At 39.3% G+C, this 19,117-nt stretch overlaps 1 protein-coding gene across 1 annotated transcript in view; it reads right to left on the bottom strand.

The window, feature by feature from the left end:
• TRPM6 (transient receptor potential cation channel subfamily M member 6) overlaps positions 1–19,117 on the bottom strand; it is a 167,076-nt gene that overhangs the window by 14,305 nt on the left and 133,654 nt on the right. The window contains exons 28-36 of the mRNA XM_035029044.1: positions 16,120–16,243; positions 12,678–12,769; positions 11,176–11,234; positions 9,566–9,591; positions 6,572–6,622; positions 4,806–4,871; positions 2,459–2,745; positions 2,079–2,161; positions 1,111–1,316 (exon numbers count right to left, since the gene is read on the bottom strand). Coding sequence (XP_034884935.1) covers positions 1,111–1,316; positions 2,079–2,161; positions 2,459–2,745; positions 4,806–4,871; positions 6,572–6,622; positions 9,566–9,591; positions 11,176–11,234; positions 12,678–12,769; positions 16,120–16,243 — 994 coding nt within the window. The remainder of the gene's footprint in view (positions 1–1,110; positions 1,317–2,078; positions 2,162–2,458; positions 2,746–4,805; positions 4,872–6,571; positions 6,623–9,565; positions 9,592–11,175; positions 11,235–12,677; positions 12,770–16,119; positions 16,244–19,117) is intronic.

Below are 19,117 nucleotides of genomic sequence, written 5' to 3'. Positions count from 1 at the left end.
GTCAGTGAGCGCAAGGACTAAACTTTGACCTGAATACATATTTCGTTCTGTGTCTGCAAGGAAAGCCTGCTAGAGATACTCTGTTTTGTGCTGCAGGATTATAAGTCACATGTGAGGTGTTGATAGTGGGGAGATGCACTGATCAAAGGCTCCCACTAAATATGAGTGTACTGTGTCACCTCTCTCAGGCGGAGTTTTGTACTTTTGTGAACTGTCATATCAGGGTAAACAGCAAAGAGAGCAAGCTAAACTACAGACTGCCAAAGCACTGAGCTCAAAACAATGAAAGATGCCCAGAATTTACACTTTCCTATGTGTATAAATTCATGCCTAAGTGTTATTATGAACATAAGTTCAAGGTAAAGCCATAAAACTAGAAAATTTGGTACAAAAATCATTCCCCATTTAGGGGCACCTGGGTGGCACAGTCATTTGGGAAACCGACTCTTGGTTTTGCCTCAGCTCTTGATCTCAGAGTCTTGAGATCAAACCCCACATGGGGCTCTATGCTCAGTGCTGAATCTGCTTAGAGTTTCTCTCTCTCTCTCTCTCTCTCTCTCTGCCCCTCCCTGCTGCATACATGCTCTCTCTCTCTCTAATAAATTAAAAAAAAAAAAAAACTAATTCCCCATTTAGATCAAAGTTTTAGATGTATTTAAATTTTAGGCAGCTAATCATTTGCCTATATTTTTTTCTTGCGCAAAGAGGGAAACAACATAGTAGGTGCTCATGATCATCACTGCACAATGTCTCTGAAATAAATGGCCTCACCTCCCTTCAAAACCAGGTAGAGCAACTGCATATATTACCCATCCTGGTTCTCCCAAGATTTCTTGGGACACCTGTCTGGTTCCTCACACTTTGGACAGTTTCACAAATAATAAATAAATTCAGAAAACGGATACCATCTTTCAGTTATCAAATTAAGAAAAAAAAAAAAAAAGCACACACTCTTGGGGAATATCTCCACTGAAAGACCTTAACTATGGCTTTGGGCAAAGAAGAACAGGGTCAGATGTGGGGGACAACGACATGGACAAACCACCCCCGGTCGATGGTTCCTGAACTGTGCCTCATGCTTGTATCAGTCACGCTGGTGCTATCAATTACCTTGCAAATCTAAAACCAGCAGCTCTCCCCGGGTATACTCATAGGTCCAGTGAGAGAAAGCCAACATCAGCTTCTCCAAGGTGTTGCTTGGGGCAATTTCATCACCATTGTTGTTGTTGTATTTCCGGAACTCTCCCGTCATGTACTTCTCAATGGTCAACCATTGGTTGGCCGAATGGCAGTAGATTAAGAAAACTTCCAGGAACCTGGAAGGGGGGAAAAGGAGGCCACTGAGTCCCCACAAGGCAGCAAAGGTGAGACTTACATTATCAGTCAGCAGCAGAGGAGAACATCTAACTCTGGTCCAATGAAGCCTCCATGCACATGCCCTGCCTTTCTAAGGCAGGGACAGAATGCAAGGATTGGGAGTTTTCCCCACACTTAACCCACCTCCCTTCTCTTTGAGGAAACCTTCCAACTCCTTTATGAGTACGGGACTCAACTTTTCTTGCTGTGCTCTATAAAGTTCCCTGTAACTGAAACATTAAAACTTTACCATAATCCCCAGCACCAAATTAGGATCTATCTTGCTAAATGAATGCAAGAGTCTTGAGACACTCAAGCCAAAGTAACAAGAGTTCATTCTTAGAAAGTTCCTTATTTCGCTAGGATAACAGGAGAAAAAACTGTGCTTCCAATAGAAATGTTTTTCTTCTGTAACATTCCTGGACGTTAGTAACTACATCTAGGGTCTGCCCGTTTCACATAACTGAGAAGTCAGTCATGGCCTCTGCCTGAACTTCTCTTTTCCACTCACACAAGTTCAGTGTTTAAGCCAAGATATTCCTGGGACATCTAACTCTCTTCTTACCAGTCTCCAGAACTATAGAAGGAAGAACCCAAAACTAAGATCATGGGGAACTTCCCCATGGCTCTGGCATTTCTCATGACTGACAGGCCTGAGAAGAAATTGAGAGAAATTTGTACTTAAAATGAAGGGCCAGGGTACCCATACTCCCTATACTCACCTTGGCGTGTACGGAATGGTTTGTGGTTTCACTTGGTTGAAGGTATACATCAGTTTTTGAGCAGCTCTTTGTTGTTGAATTTCCTACAAAATAGGGAGCAATGATAAAAATATTGGTCTGTTATCATATGCAGGCTAATCAAGGACACAGAAGCACTAGAGGCCTCCCCAGTGTGGTTTTTAGCCTCATTCATTCAGCTCCCACCACACTCCACTCCAAAAGCAAAACTCTACAAAACAAAAATAAGGAAATACCACCACGTCCGGAACAGAAAGGCTATCCTCTGGGTTAAAAAAAAAAAAAAAAAAGGCCTCCAATCAGGCTGTAGCCAGAACTGCTTTCTTTGACCTATCCCTCTGGGCTCTGGGTCTCAGACTTACCCTGAGGCAAAGGTGAAGCACAGTACTCTCCCGGAAGATTTTGTGCCATGACTTTACAACCTCGGGAAGAAAGGACTTCATGATGAAAACCTGCCCTGGCTTGAGAACGTCACCCTCAGACCAGGTGCTGATGACTTTCATGGCTTTCCGGAGCCCGCCATCCATCTCCTCGCGGGACAGCACCTGGATCATTGCAGCTCTCCCTCGCTGGGACCAAGAAGACATGCTCTTATCCAGGTTCAAAGGGGAACTCTCCTCCAGCCTGTAGACAGTTACTTCTTCTCCCGCTGCAAAAAGAAGTACGGATGAGAAGTTCAAGGACATCTCATGTCTGTGACATGTTCCAGCATCCGAAGTAACAGCTCAGAATCAGTTCAGCTTCCCAAATGATCAGAAGAGAATAGAATTTCACCTGGACACAGACAAGCACAGAATAAAGGCCTGGACATTGGCCATGTTATTGTCCAGTAAAGGAGCGGGCGGGAGAGGGGAAAAGGGACTAAGCATCAAATGATATCTAAGAATTAAGTTGTTCTTATTATAAATTGTAACTAGACAAAAGCAAAATCAAAGTAGTGGGGTTATGATTCCTTTGTTAAAGACAAATACTTCCAAAGAGATAGTTTAACCCCGTGTTTTCATTATCATCCCCTTTACAAGACTTATTAGACTTTTTTCCCCCTAATTCCCTTTTTTTTTTTTTTTAAAGATTTTGTTTATTTACTTGAGAGAGACAGAGATAGCAAGAGAGAACACGAGCAGGGAGGAGAGGGAGAAACAGGATCCCCGCTGAGCAGGGAGCCCAACGTGATGCTCGATCCCAGGACCCTGGATCATGACCTGAGCCAAGGGAAGACGCTCAACCCACTGAGCCACCCAGGTGCCCCTCCTAATTCTCCCTTCTATATGACATTTTAATACCAAAAATATACCATATATATCTACATGTACTGTATGTGTATATATACACACAGCATGTACATACAGTATATACATATATTTTTGCTTTATACAGAAAAAGATGTTTCTGCTTCCTTGGGGGTGATATTACCCCCACTGAGAATTCACGGTTTAACACAATTGGAGTTAGCACCACGGTCATACCCCAGAGCCTCTCCCTCCCTCCTTTGTGCCCTTGGACAAGTTACTTAAAGCCTCACTTTCCTGATCAGTAAAATGAAAGTGAAAATAACGCTCACCTCATTGGGTTGTTGGAAAGATTAAATATGTGAATTTGGCTAACATGAACTAGAACTTCAGATACAAACTCAATCCCACTTAAAAGATTTTACACACAAAATGCTCTTTAACTGCTAGGCAGTTTCCACGTTTAGGCTCTTGAACAGGGAACAATTCAAGCCTAGATTCCACCTACTACAGTGTTTAATGCTTCATAACAGAAGCAACATATTCTATACACAACTTCTGTCCAGTCTCTGTTTGATTTTCTCCTTACACCTCTGTTTCAAATGCTTTTCTTTTTCTTTCTTTCTTTTCTTTTTTTTGGCTAACACTATACTGGTTCACCAAGAAAGGAATCTCTTTGCTCACTCTTGCACTGAATTGAAAAGAACATGTCTAGGTAATTCTTAGTAACAAATTTTCACATATTTATTCCTCATGCCCAGATAAATGCCACTGAAGGTCTCTTCAGAGAGATTTTACGATTTACAGCACAGCTCCTTAGTTGCAAAACCAGCCATGGAGCCGCGAGGAAGGAGAAGGCATTTGCATCCACGATCGGGAGCCCCCTGATTTGTCCCCATGTGAAGAGAATTAAGATCTAGGACAGAGTGGGGACCCTTGTTATATTGTCAATTGGCTGGACAGAGAGACTCTGGAAGCCTTGGCTTAATGCGAGCTTGTTTTTCTTTACTACTCCAGCCTTTAAAAACGACATTTACTATCTGAGCTAAGAGCAATTAGTTTACATGAAACAAACTGAAAACAATATACAAAGCATTTCTTTTCAGATGCCTGTTAGTTTTTACTGTATTGACATTTATCGCTTTCCTCTGTGTTTATTACACATGGTTGGTTGGTTCTTTTCTTTCCTACTTACTTCCAGCCCTAAATCAGTGAATGCCAGGTGCAACATTATTGCTTTTTTCCCAACTGCTGCTCATTATAGGTCCCATCCCCACAGTATTAGATTTTGATCCTCGATGCTGGCTGGACAGCTAACAAGAGTTTCCATTTTAGAAAATTAATCGCACTAGACTTCAATCACTGGCAAAACAAAAATTTCAGCTAAAATGATGCAACATGGTTTCTCCTCCTTTGATTTTGCTCAGATGTATGCCTCTTCCCTGGCACAGCCTCAAGAAGGTAGAAATGGCACACTCACCAAACAGTTGGATTGGTGTAAATGGTATAGTCTGAGAAAGCCTCATTAAATTGTTCCTTTCAATGGCTGCAAACAAAAACAGATTTACTATTTTAAGTATGCATCAGTGGCTTGGACTTACAGAAAGCCTCCCCCACATCAGCCTGTTCATATAATGCTAAAATATTTCATTTCAAAGATCCCCCCATTTTTGCCTTTATCAAAAATATTTTCCATAATCCAGCTTTTAAAATCAACTATGCCTTAAACAGGAAGCCTATGCCCTGGTCTTAGAAATTATATGAGATTACATAACATGGTCTGAGTGGGGCTATCACCTCCCCTCTCCTGAATACCAAATCACAGACTAATCCATACATATGTGGAACTTCCTTTTCAAGAGCGTTCTGTGATCTTCATTTCTCTGGTTTTTCTTTCCCAGAGCAAATCTAATGCACAGTGGACTGTGGGGACATCTACTGTTGACTTTGCACCGTTCACCTTCTTTTCCCGGAGAGAACTGAGGCCAATTTTAATTAGAAGCAAGTGATCTGCATTTTCCTGTTGAGAGCCGTATCCTAACAGATCAGAGTCAATATGAGTTACAGTATTTTTCACCAGACTTTCTAAAGTTGACAGCTGGAGTCAAAATATTGGATTACTGCTGAGCTGAAAGACCCAGTTATAAGGGCCTGGAAAGCAGAGTCTGGAATCCACTGAAACACTGTTCGCTACAGGGGAGAATTTAGGAAAAGACAGTCTATTACTGGGCCCTGACAACATGACCTTGAGCTGATAATAATGGTAAGTGTCACACCACGAAACTCGTACTCAGGTGCTGAGCTTTAGACTGTGTAAAAGACCTCGCCCACGTCTCATCTCCTCCAAGGCTGAGAGTGATGACACACAAAAGACCAACCAGTGGCACAAGTCCAGTTGGTTGTCCTATTGCTTTGCATTTCAAAGTGTTTCCCTCTTAATTCCCAGCTAGCCCTTTGGCAGATTGTTCCTCAGGAAGGGCAAGTACGATGATTCCCACTCGGAAAGAAAGACAACTGAAGCGCTGTGAAGCAATGTTGCTTATGAGAGTCAAGACCCTCGACATCTTGTTTAATAACATCTTTGTAAGATGTCTTTGTTGAATTTACTCGATGGGGCTGGCATTCATTCAGTGGTTATGTTCGCTGAGGGCCAGTGAGGGTATAAAATCCTCCTTCAAAGAACTCGTTTCAGGCCCCAATCCAAAATATGGAGAGCTCTGGCTTTGGGCTTGTAAGGAATTTTGAGACCTCAAGGTCACCCTTCTTCACCATTTGGAACTTGCCCGAGCATGCTTTTTTTTTTTTTTTTTTTTTAAGATTTTATTTATTTATTTGAGAGAAAGAGAATGAGAGACAGAGAGCGCATGCACATGAGGGGGGGCGGGTCAGAGGGAGAATCAGACTCTCCGCTGAGCAGGGAGCCCGATGCGGGACTCGATCCCAGGACTCCAGGGTCATGACCTGAGCCGAAGGCAGTCGCTTAACCAACTGAGCCACCCAGGCGCCCCCGGTACATATTTTGTTTTGTTTTGTTTTTAATCCCACATTCTCTTAAATCCTAACAACTTGTTTTCCCAAGTAAATGGCAGGGTAAGAAATCTGAATGTTCTTCTCATGAGAGTGAACAGCAGCCTTTCAAGTTGGGAGTCCTATCAATACTCTGTGATTCATCAATATTTCTGTTTGCAACTGCAAAATCACAGACGTTTAGCTCGGCTGACATGTCAATGCACACATGCTTCTTACCTGAGTAATGATGGCAAGGCTCTGGAGGGCTTTTTAAGGAGGCTGAGATTTCTGAAATTATAGAGAAGATTGGCATTTTAATTACTTGGCTGGAGATAAATATATGCTTATGAATATATTGCCTTCAAAGTTATTATTGAACAGGTTAATCGGAATGGCTTCTCAGTATTTGAGAAAGATTGCCTAATGTCCTTTAACCACATCATTGGGCATGGTATCCTGACAACTTCCAATCATCAATGTAATATCTCCAAACATATTTATATAGGGAATTGAAGAAAGACAGGTAATATTAGCCTCAAAGATGTATTTCCTCTGAACCAATTACACCTCTGGGTTGCAGAAGGCACTGGGCTGCCCATCACACTTCATGACATCCCCAAAGCACAATTCTCTGAGCTCCCACCAAGATGCAGTACCCATATGAAGACATTATTAATACCAAGTTATTAGCAGTCTACTTCATTGACCTAAAATGACAACAAAGTGATGAAAACAAATTAAGAGGCATATACCAGAAACAAAGGAGTGGGTGGAGAATAGGACACCAAGGGGCTTGTTTGTTGGGCTCACCTCCTGCAGGTTTAACTGGTTCTCCTCTATCTGCTCAAGTCCTAAATTACAAGTCTCCAGAGAAATCCTTTGCAACAGTTTTGCCATTTCATAAAATTAAAATTAAAGTGGAGAGCTTTAGTCTCATGGTGGTAACTGCTTTATACCTAGTAGAGTAAGCAGCATAATTAGAGCCCAATTTCAAAGACCTCTCTGGTTTCTTGTTGCTGGATAAGGAAAGGAACAAAAATCCCTTCCTTTGGGGGTGCTTAGTAAAAAGTAAGATCAGCAGAAAAGACCCTTTCTTTTGAGTTCATTCAATAATAAAAATAAAAACGTATTCAGCTCCCGCTATAGGTCATGCTAGCCAAAACAGATGTAAGTTGTGGCTTCCGCCCTAGAAAAAAGGAAATGTGAAATACTGGGAGCTAAAGACATGTAGACTATAGTCACAACACAGTTGGCTAAGTATTTATAATAGAGGTGTACACAGAGGGTTATGGAACCTTCATAGACAAGCAACGTGATATTCTTTTTTTGTTGTTGTTGTTTTTTCTTTTTTTTTTTGGTGGCTGGGTGACAGACCTGTAACTCCAAAGCAACGTGATATTCTTAAAGAGCATGGGCATCTGAATCTGATAATGCTGAGTTTCAGTCCTGGCTCATTTAAGGAGCTGTGAGAATTTGTTCACATTCATTCAACACACACTTACTCAACACCTACTAGCTGCTTAAGAGAAAGACCAGTGTAAAAAACAGATAAAGTCTCTGGCTACTTTCCAGTGAGAGGAAAGAAATTAAATAAACAAGTAAATATATAGTGGATACAGTATTACATATATATCAAGTTAGGGGGCTAGAAAGTGTGGGAGACAGGGAGCTTATTATTTTAAGGATGGCAAGCCAAGGCCTCTGTAAGAAGGTAAAATTTGAGCACAGACCTGAAGGGAGTGATAGGTAAGTCATATGGAAAAATGAGGGAAAATTCCAGGCAGAGGTGACAGCAGGTGCAAACGCCCTGAGGCAGGACCATGGAGAGTGTGGCCAGAGTGGACTGTGCTGAGAGGAAATGGGGTTGGAGAGTTGGAGGAAGGACAGCAGAGCAACAGGGCTTTGTAGACCAATTTGGACTTTGCTTTTAGAGAGTGAGATGAGATGCCATTTGAGCAGAAGAGTGACTCGATTTGACTTTTGGTTTCACAGTGTTATTCTAGCTGTGTTCTGGAAATAGACTTTCAGAGAGTAATAGTTTGGAGGTCATCCTGTAATCCAGGGAGGAGATGAAGAGTGGTATGGGAAAGTAGGAAAGTAATCAGGTTCTTGATATATTTTGAAGCATTTACTGATGGTTTGGAAGTGCAGATGTGAGAAAATGGGAGCCAAGTATGATGGCAAGACTTTGGCCTCAGCAACTGGAAGGACGGCGTTGCCATTTCCTAAGGTGGGGGAGGCAGGAGGTGGCACATTTTGTTGGAGATGGCTTGAAGACACCCAAGTGAAGGGATGAACAAGTAGGTGGTCATATTCTGCAGGGCAGAAATGTTGAGTGAAAGAATGAACATGAGCCTGTATATCTGGATGAGGGCCCTCATCAACACTTGAGAAAGATTAAGGGATTTGCAGCCTATCCTGTAGGTAATGGGAAGCCACTGGAAGCTTAGACGTAAGTGACAATTTATTGTTCAGAAAGGTAACTCCAGTGGGAACACAGGGAAGTGCAAAGGGAGAGAAACCAACCAGAAGGCTCACATAAAATCAAGGGCAAAACTTTTTACATCGGAAAATAAATATCAGAGGCTTTAAGGCAGAAGCCATGGGATAGAGCAACACAGACAGCTCCTAAGGATGGGGCTGGGGGTGGTACGGAGGCAAAGTTGATAGCTAAGATGGGCAAAGTTGATGACTGGGAACCAGAGAGTGGGATACACAAGGCTGTGGAAGAGAAGGGGCCCAATGGCATCAAGAGGTCAAGAACATGAAAAGGAGCCCATAGGCTGTGGTAAAGTTTGAGAACAGCCTCGACAGTGGCTTTGCCAGGGAGTGTCTCACATGACCCAGCCCTACTCAGCCACTTGGGGCAAAGTCCTACGGAAGCCATACAGGAAAAGGTATCCACATATAAGATGAAGGGCTCCTTGTGAGCAGTATGTAAAAGACTGACAGAATTGCTGAACAGTTGAAATGAGCTCAGTGGCAACAGCCTCACTCACAGAGAAAACTGGAAAATCACCGTCAGAAATAGGCAATTCAAAAAAAATTGTAAACCAGACATCAATCCTGATTTATGTGGAGAAAGACAATCAACTTTCTACTTTACTATTGAACTTTCTACTTCGTACAGTAGACAAAAATCACATACAGAATTTCAAGGACTACAAAAATCTCAGCAGCAGAGGGAACCTCTCCATTAATAAGATAAAAAAATAACATATAAGAACTTACTGTCAACTCTACTTGAACTTCTCAACCTGTTTGAAAAATTAAAGTTGTTTAGATAATGCTTTAAATTTTTCAATGACCAAAGAAGTACAATAGTAACAATACAGAGTCTATATGTCTAGATGCATGTATGTGTGTATGTAGATTTTCTTTGAAAGCAAAGTGCCATTTGACCCCTATTTCTATCAACAGAGAAATGGTTTGCAACCCTACAATTATTTTTCATAGAAAAATGAGCACCATATATGCGTCTAATTCACTTACTGTGCATGCCCTAGGCTAACCAAAAAGCAGTCGTTGGTTTTGGTTTTTAATTAGCTATATGATCAAACGACATATGTAAGATTTAACTGTGTTTGTGTTGTTCTGGATCAATTAAACTAAAGGGTTCCTGAACTATGCAGAGCAGATGCCTACAAATGAGTCTGTGAATGTCTCTGGACAAGCCTACAAATCAGTTTCATTAGCCCACGTGGCCCCTAAATGTTCAGGGGCTGAAATTAGCTCTCTGTAGATTGTTACTTGCCCTGCTCAAGTGCACACGTGGCCATGGGCAAGTCTGAATAAATTCGTTCAAAGAGTATCTCCAGTATTGAAGGTCCTTAGGGAAGAGAGTACAATTACAATTATTGTTTAATTTCATGCTGCAATAACCCACTACTCTGCATGAGCACAAACTACTGAACCTCTGGGAGGAGACAGTCATGTGCACTTGAAGTCTAGAGGCAGGCTTGCACACAGAGACCTCGATGGGAGCACCAGAAAGAAAGGCCATCTCAAATTGAGCTGGCTGCAAACTTCAAGTCACATTCCACCTGCTTGGTATCAACTGGCCCTTCATACAGTAGATGGTTTTGAATTCTGCTCCCCTAGCCACATGGATCATTGAATGATGTAACCAGAAAAGTCCAGAAAACACTACAAACCAAATAGAATCATTTTGCTTTGGTTGGTTTTCAAACTTCATTTCTCTGAATAAATAAAATTCCAGGAAAATACTCAAGCCTACAACCATGTGAGTTCTCTAGCTCCTCTCTTTTGATCCCCGTCTTCCCTTTGCTTTGTCTCAATCCTCAAAGGGTTACTGCTTTGATAGACACTTAGGATGCTCATGAGAAACCAAAAATAAAAAAGATCAACCTCATAAACTAAAATTAAAAATTTGAAAAAAAAAAATCTAAAGAGAAAACTATCAGATCTTCAGTCTTTTTCTTTAGGCCAGACAGGTTTATTCCTAGTCTTGAATGCAAATTTCACAATCTTATCTGTCAGAAAAGATAGGATACTCATTATTCCGTGTGTGCTTTTTTGACATTGAAAAGACAAATGCTTAATCTGCTGTGGTAGTACGTGTTTCATTATATTCTTAAAAGGCACTGAGGTGGGATCTTATTGCCAGAAATGGGAAAACTTAGAGAATAAATGATTTTCCTTCTTGCTGACAAAAGGAAAATATTGTCATTGGAAACACTTCTTTTTCACCTCTTTTTCTGACCCAATTAAACCTTTGTTACAAATCAGTTTAAAAATCAAAAACAAAAATAAATAAGGTAAAAAAAAAAAACAAAACAGAAGCCAAAAATGCTTAAAAACAGACATTTAGAAATACTCACAGGGAGTTCCTATTGAAGTTGGTGCTCCTGGAGTTCCACAAAGAGTTTCTGCTCAGATCCTGAGCAGAAAGGAAAGGTCATTACATGTTCCCCCAACATTCTCCCACCCCAAGCTTCCAGTAATACATTTGCAAAACACACCCTCCCCCGCCCAACTCAATATTTCTCTTTTACTGGATGCACTAAACTCAAGTTAGAAAGATGCATAATGTTAGCACAATATCTGAACAATTCAATGTGTTGACTGACTTTAACAGAATGAAATTACTTGTATGGGGACATCATAGAGAAAACATAATATACAACAATGGCTTTTGCAGAAATGAGAGTGAACAGTTAATGATAGGGAAGAAGGATTGAAGGTCTAAGTTGACAAGAAATATGAATCATTACATCTCTGTGTCCTCTATCAGGACACTGTTGTTTCAGTGGATGATAATTTAGAACAACATTACTTTGAATTTATCATTCTATTTCCTATTTAGATTCAACTATTACTTCCTGAAACCTACTACATTCCGGGCATCACTCTAGGCATTTCCATTGGTCTTATTTTTGTTATCCACTACCAATAATCTCATAAGGATGGCATTAACCCCATTTTAGAGACACGGCTAATGAAGCTCAGAGGTTAATTACTATGCACGCCCTGAAACCTGGGACATAGCAGACAGGTTCTTGCCACCACTCACCTCCAAGCAGTCAGACGGTTTAATTTCAAAACCTTCCACAGATTCCATTCATGAGGTTATTAATGTACATTCATACAGGTAATGTGGATACAGTTCCCGAGTTCATAGAAATAATGTTCAAACCAAGACCAAAATCAGATTTCTTGGGTTAGTCTAACTAGATCATGCTCCCCACATGGTAGATGGCAGTAAAACGGGCACGTAAGAAACAAAGACCGTAAAATCAGAGAACCTCGGTGTTGGAGGCTCTTTCATCCTGCAGGGCCCAAATCCCCTCCAACACATCTGCAAAGAGGTTGGCTCGGCCTGTTTGACTAACCACACTAAGTGAGGAACTTACTACTTCCAGAAATAAACCATTCCGTCCTTAGAAAGCCCCAATTGCTAAAAATTCCTCCTCAAATTGGGCTGAATCTGCCTCCCAGTAGTTTCTATATGTTGACCCTAGCTCCACCTCTTAAAGTGTAATGCAAATACCTATTTTTCTTCCACCTGGCAACATTCATAAATTTCAAAACAGTTTCAAAAGTTCCTGAACTATTGATCTTTCAGGCTAAAAACACCCACGATAAAGTAGTGGGTGGACCAATAAATTGCATGGAGAAAAACAACAAGGAAAGAATAAAGGGTGGGGGGTGGGGCTCGAGGGGAGTGAAAAAAACTGAGCATATATTCAAAGCAAGGATTTAAATGTAATACCAGTAAAAAGGAGAAGCCAATTGAGGGACATAAAGGTAAAACAGACACAGTCAAGGAGTTAGAGAGGTGTGTGCATAAATTTTTTTTTAATATCAAATAAGATGTCTTTACCTCCTGAGACTGCTTTAGATAATCACTGACTTGGATAGCATGCTGTTCCATTTCTTTGGTTTTCATTTTCTGATATATAGAGGGTTCCAGACCTTGTTAAAAGAAAGAGAAAAAAAGAAATTAGAGAATACTTGAAAATGTGTTACATTCAAATCACATTCCTAAATAGGAAGATCTGAACATAGTGCATTCATCTAAATTTGAATATAGTTTCTTTTTCTCTTTTTAGCAAGTATTACCAAGATTCTTGGTCCTTTTTTTCCTCAAGTGGTTGAAAGCTATATATTCTACAGTATTTCTATTCATCAGTAGTTTCCTTCACATTTATAATAATTTATGCTCGCTAATCAAAGTCAAGCATTAAATGGTCCATAACTTGAGTCTTCCCTACAGAAGAACACCTTTAGTGATTCTTTTTGTCCATGGTTTATGTAAAACACATGAAATTTTCATTCCAAATTGTTAGGCATCTTTCCTTAACAACTGCATCAAGCATCATAGTAGGCTACTTGAAAAAATAAAACAAAACAAAAACAAAAGACAGAAAAGAATACCAGATGACAAATTCCATTTTCAGCTCTTTCTTAAAAAGGATGGCAAGGATCATTATTGTCACAATTTTTTATACTGGTACCTGCAAAGTCACTGGCATATAGTAGGTGCCCAATAATAATTTAATTATTGGATTGGATTAATTCTGAGAATAAGGCTTATAAAGAGTCCCTGGCTAAATGTAGGACATAGGAGATAACAGTAATTTTTTTCTCTAATGATTTTGTGTCAAACACACACACACACACAGTACAAGAAATCTATTGGAAAAAAGTCACAAAATGTCATATGATATTTTTGTAATATCATAAAATTATGATCAATATGGTTTCAATGAGAGCGCAGAATTAAAATTAAAATAAAATACCTAGAGGAAAAGTTAAAAATATACCTTTCCTTTTCATAAATTCCTCAGAACTTCTCTTTTTGTATTCAGAGAGAGCTATCTGACAGGGTATCACCCAACATTCAAACTTTTATTTTTAAATTCTTCTTCAATTAATGCTTAACTCAGATGTATTTAAAAAAAAAAAAAAAAAAGAGTCTTAATTCAGGATTCAGTTCCAGGTAGATAGTGGGCCTCCTTGTCTCCTCAGATTAACTAGGCATGTGGAGTAAGCCTATTTCCCTACATCTTCTCTCCCTTTCATCAGACTTGAGATTCTTTCCCAGAATTCTCCTGCCACCTGCATCTTTTTCTATTTGAAAGTCATTGGAAAGAACTTAAATAACTTGGGAGTGGGGCGGGGGGTGAGTGAAATGGGTGAAGGTGGTCTCAGGTACAGACTTCAAACTGTAAGATAACTAAGTCCCAGGGAGGTAATGTACTGCATGGTGACTATCGTTAACAATACTGTATTGTATATTTGAAAGTTGCTGAGAGAATAGAGCTTATAAAATTCTCACTACAAGAAAAAAAAATTGTAAGTATGTGAAGTGATGACTGTTAACTTGTAGCAATCATTTCACTATATATATATATATATATATATATATACACACACACATATATATATACCAAATCATGTTGTACACATAAAACTAATACAATGTTATATGTCAAGTATATCAATAAGAAAAGAACTTGAATAATTTAAGAAAAGCATACAACTTAAATATCAGATTTATAAAAATATGAAATATAATATAAATAAACATTTATAGATAAAATAATACATTTGTAACTGGACCTAGAATCATATCTTTGGGTATGGGATTTGATTTATCCAATATCGTAGGCTCTTATAACCTGTGTGATTTAAGGCAAGACAATTAAGCTCTCGAGTCATATCTATAGATTAAGAGCGTTCTGAATAATTTAATTTCTAATGTCTCTTTCAACTTAGAGTCCACTTGATTCTCAGTGATTTAACAGACAATTGAGTATTTTAAAATATAAATCAGGGTTTCTCAACCGTGGCACTGACATTTTGGGCTGGACAATTCCTTGTTGGAAGGAAAGAGATTAGCCCATCCATTGTAGGAGGATGTTTAGCAGTATCTTTGGCCTCTACCCACTTGAAGTCAAGAATACCTGTACTTCCCTTAGTTGTCATAACCAAAAATGTCTTCAGACATTATCAAATGTCCCAGGGAAGAGAGGTGGGAGGTGTACAAAATTGGCCCTTGGTTGAAAACCACCAACCCAAAGACAAAGCAAGGTTTTAAAGAAGTATAATAACATAGATTTCAATACAGTGTCTATTTGTACCTTAAGTTTAGTATTTCAAATAATTTTAAATATTTATGAGTCCTGATCACATAGTTCCTTCTGTTTAAAAAGGAAGTGTGAGGAAGATGGCAACAGAGTAGGAGGACCCGAGGCTCGCCTCTTCCCACAAATACAATTAGATAACTATCAAATCATCCTAAATACTCCAAAAATTGACCTGAAGACTGGCAGAGCAAACTCCATAACTAAAGGTAGAAAAAGGGCACATCAAAGAAGATATGTGCACACCCACGTTCATAGCAGCATTATTCACAGTAGCCAAGAGGTGGGAATAGCCAAGTGTCCACTGATGAATGAATGGGTAAACAAAAGATGGATATCAACTGCATTCCGTCTTGCCATGGCAGCCATGGAGGTGTCCTGCAGAGATCTTGGGAGACTCATGTTGAACACGATAGAGCTACAACATGGGTGGAACATGGGTCCCTGCATCCCTGGATGGGAGGCTGCCTGTCAAACATTTGCATAGGGCTTTGCCTAAGTGAGAATAAACCTCAGATGTGTGAAAGCAAATAAAATTAAAAAAAAAAAAAAAAGAACTGGTAAAGGTCTCTTATTGTGTAACACAAGAAGTTCAAAGTTCTGATCACTGCTCCCAATTCTGTTCATAATCTGGCCTTATCTTACTTGTCCAGGCTTATTTCACGTTTTCTGCCTACCTCATAGTTTTCATTTGTAGCTAGTTGATCCATCTTTTCTCCTTTACAAAACACCATTAAGGGATACTTGCCCATGGAATAAATACTATATGTCAGTAGCAATAAATAACCAACCACTACTCATCCCACTGAGTTCTGTGTAAGGGTCCATATCAATGTCTCATGAACCTTAAGAATTTATAACATTAGACAACCGCACTCCATACATCAGACTAAATGAATACTCCCTGAGCCAGGTTTAACAGCTCTGGATAGGAGACTAACTGAACCTTGTTTTTCTTTTCTGGATCCCAACAACTATTCCATTAAACGAATGGAAATTTTGTCCTTTTCATAAAAATTAAAAATCAAAAGGAGTTATTTTTTCTAAATGGATGTGCCACCCTCTCATTCTTTCATCTCCACTTGAAAGAACAGCAGGGACCACCGGTGTTCTGGGAACACAGTGAGGAAACTTCCCCAGAGTTTTTGAGATCCAAGAGTCTAGACTGTTACATACTCATCTGACTAAATTTGGACACTGTGAGCCAGTTCTTGCTGCAGGCCTCTTCTTCTGAGATGTTATTTTCTCCTGGCTCTGAATCCAGCTGGTCATTTTGAGAGCAGGTGTCGACCTTTATGACCTGGAGAGAAAGACACTTGTTGGAACACGGTGACATTAATCTGAAAACATTCTGAGTCATTAATGTGACTCCCAGAGGTACTATAGTGAGTAGCAGTGGTTAACATTGGCTGCACGTTAGAATCACCTGGAAATCTCTGAAAACTCCCATTAGTCAAGCTGGCAAGACATAAGCACCCATGTAATTATTATTTGCGGTCATGACTGAGAACCAGGCTGGGGGGCAGCAGCCATCAAGCTTGAGTGTGCAGCAGAATCACTCAAGGCTATGCCAAACCACAGATTACAGGGTCCCACCTCCAAGACCCCCCATTCAGTAGGTCTAGAGGGAGAAAGAATTTTAATGTCTAGTAAGGTTCCAGGTAATGACACTGCTGATAGAAGATCACAATTTGACAACCAGTGGCGTAGAGCAAAAAAACACAAGGCTTGGATCCAAAAAGAACTTGTGTTGGAATTCTAGATCTATCACTCAGAAGTTACGTGAACTTGGGTAAATCACTTAATGCCTGTGAGCCCCATTCCCTTTGTCATTAAAATAACAAGTAGCCAACAATAATGGCTTCCATATGTACTAACCAGGGACAGAGAAGAAATGAGATAAATTGAAAAAATGCAAGCAATAAACCAATGCAAGTTATTAGTACCTAAGCCCAGTTTTAATTTCTAGTTAAATTCTGGCCACTTGAACCACTGCAAAAAACAAATCTACTGATATCATATTTCATAAGATCCCAGCAACTCATAGCATTTTCCCTGTAAAAGAGTCTTCTTTACAGGCTAAATCTCTCCCCCCAAAAGGTAATTTTACATAATTGTCTTAATACTTATCTCTTTGCTTCTGCTTCTCATTCTTTTTTTTAAAATTTTATTATTATGTTAATCACCATACATTACATCATTAGTTTTTTATATAGTGTTCCATGATTCATTGTTTGCGTATACCACCCAGTGCTCCATTCAATACGTGCCCTCCTTAATACCCATCACCAGGCTAACCCATCCCTCCACCCCCTTCCCCTCTAGAACCCTCAGTTTGTTTCTCAGAGTCCATAGGCTCTCATGGTTCATCTCCCCCTCAGATTCCGCCCCCCACCTTCATTTTACCCTTCCTACTATCTTCTTTTTTTTAACATATAATGTATTATTTGTTTCAGAGGTACAGGTCTGTGATTCAACAGTCTTACACAATTCACAGCGCTCACCATAGCACATAACCTCTGCTTCTCATTCTAAAAAGAACTGAGGTGCTTTTAAAAAATGCATCCAGATTATTATATGGAGAAATGAAGCAGGGCATTAAGATCGGGAAAGGTGAAGTCTATGGAATTACTAACTCAGATCTAAGGCTTCCTAATAATAAATAAAAAGATTCACTAAATGAAAATGCAAACATAACATATTGGAATTTGTGGGAGATAGCCAAAACAATGATTAGAGGGAATTTTATAGTACTAAATGCCTGTATTAAAAAAGAAGACAGTCTCGGGCGCCTGGGTGGCTCAGTCATTAAGCGTCTGCCTTAGGCTCAGGTCATGATCCCAGGGTCCTGGGATCAAGTCCCGCATCTGGCTCCCTGCTCGGCGGAGAGCCTGCTTCTCCCTCTCCCACTCCCCCTGCTTGTGTTCCTGCTCTCGCTGTCTCTTTCTCTGTCAAATAAATAAATAAATATTAAAAAAAGAAGAAGAAGAAAGTCTCAACAAACGAGAAAAAAATAAAGCAAATTAAAACCAAAGTAAACAAAAGAAATAATAAAGAGCAGAAATCAATAAAACAGTATTCAGAGATAAATCAATGAAACCAAGAACTGGTTCTTTCAAAGATCAATAAAGCAGATAAGCCAGTAGCCAGACTAATCATGAAACAAAGAGAGAAACACAAATATTAAGATATTAGGAATGAGAGAAGTGATGTCACTACAGACCCCATAGACCATAAAGGGATAAGAAAAGGATATTATAAATACTATATGCCAATAAATTCAACAACTTAAATGAAATAGACAAAATCTTTGAAAGACACAACAAACAAAGCTCACTGAAGATGAGTCAGATAATCTGAATAGTCCTATATCTATTACAGAAATTGAATTTGTAGCTAAAAACTTTCCCACAAAGATGGTTTTATTGGTTAATTCTACCAAATAATAAAAGTTGTAATAGTATCAATTCTATACAAGCTCACCTAGAAAACTGAAGAGGGAATAATTCCCAACTCAGTCAATAAGCCCAGCATCACCCTGGTACCAAAACCAGACAAAGACATTACCAGAAAAGAGATCTATAGACAAATATTCCTCAAGAATACATATGTAAAAAATCTTATGAAGATTTTAGCAAAATAAATATAGCATACAAAAAAGATAATACATCACTGTCAAGCAGGGCTCATCCTAACCAGGTTGACTTAATATTCTAAATAGTACTTCTACATTATAAAATTAATATAATTAATCATAGTAACATAATAAAAAGGAAAAACCACCTGATTGTATCAGGAGGTGCAGAAAAAGCATTTGACAAATGCTCACCTCTATCAAAGACAAAAATTCTCAGAAACTAGGTATAGAAAGGAAGTTCTGTAACTTGATAAAAGGCATCTACATAAAAACCTACAGCTAACATACTTACTGGTAAAAGCCTAAATGCTTCCCCCCTAAGACCAGAGAAAAGGAAAGGATATCTGCTTTTGCCACTTTTATTCAATATACTAGAGATTCTAGCCAGTGTAATAAGGCAAAAAAAATAAATAAAACACATCTGGATTTGAAAGGTAAAAAGTAAATTTGAAAAGTAAAACTATCTTCATTTGTAGATAACATGAACATTTATATAGAAAATACTACAGAAGCAACAAAACCTACTCAAACAAATTA

The sequence above is a fragment of the Mirounga leonina genome, unplaced genomic scaffold, assembly GCF_011800145.1.
Source record: "Mirounga leonina isolate KUSES-001 unplaced genomic scaffold, KU_Mleo_1.0 Mir_224, whole genome shotgun sequence".
Classification (NCBI taxonomy): Eukaryota; Metazoa; Chordata; class Mammalia; order Carnivora; family Phocidae; genus Mirounga; species Mirounga leonina.
The sequence above is the reverse complement of the archived record's forward strand: the minus strand, read 5'-3'. Positions and strand labels throughout refer to the sequence as shown.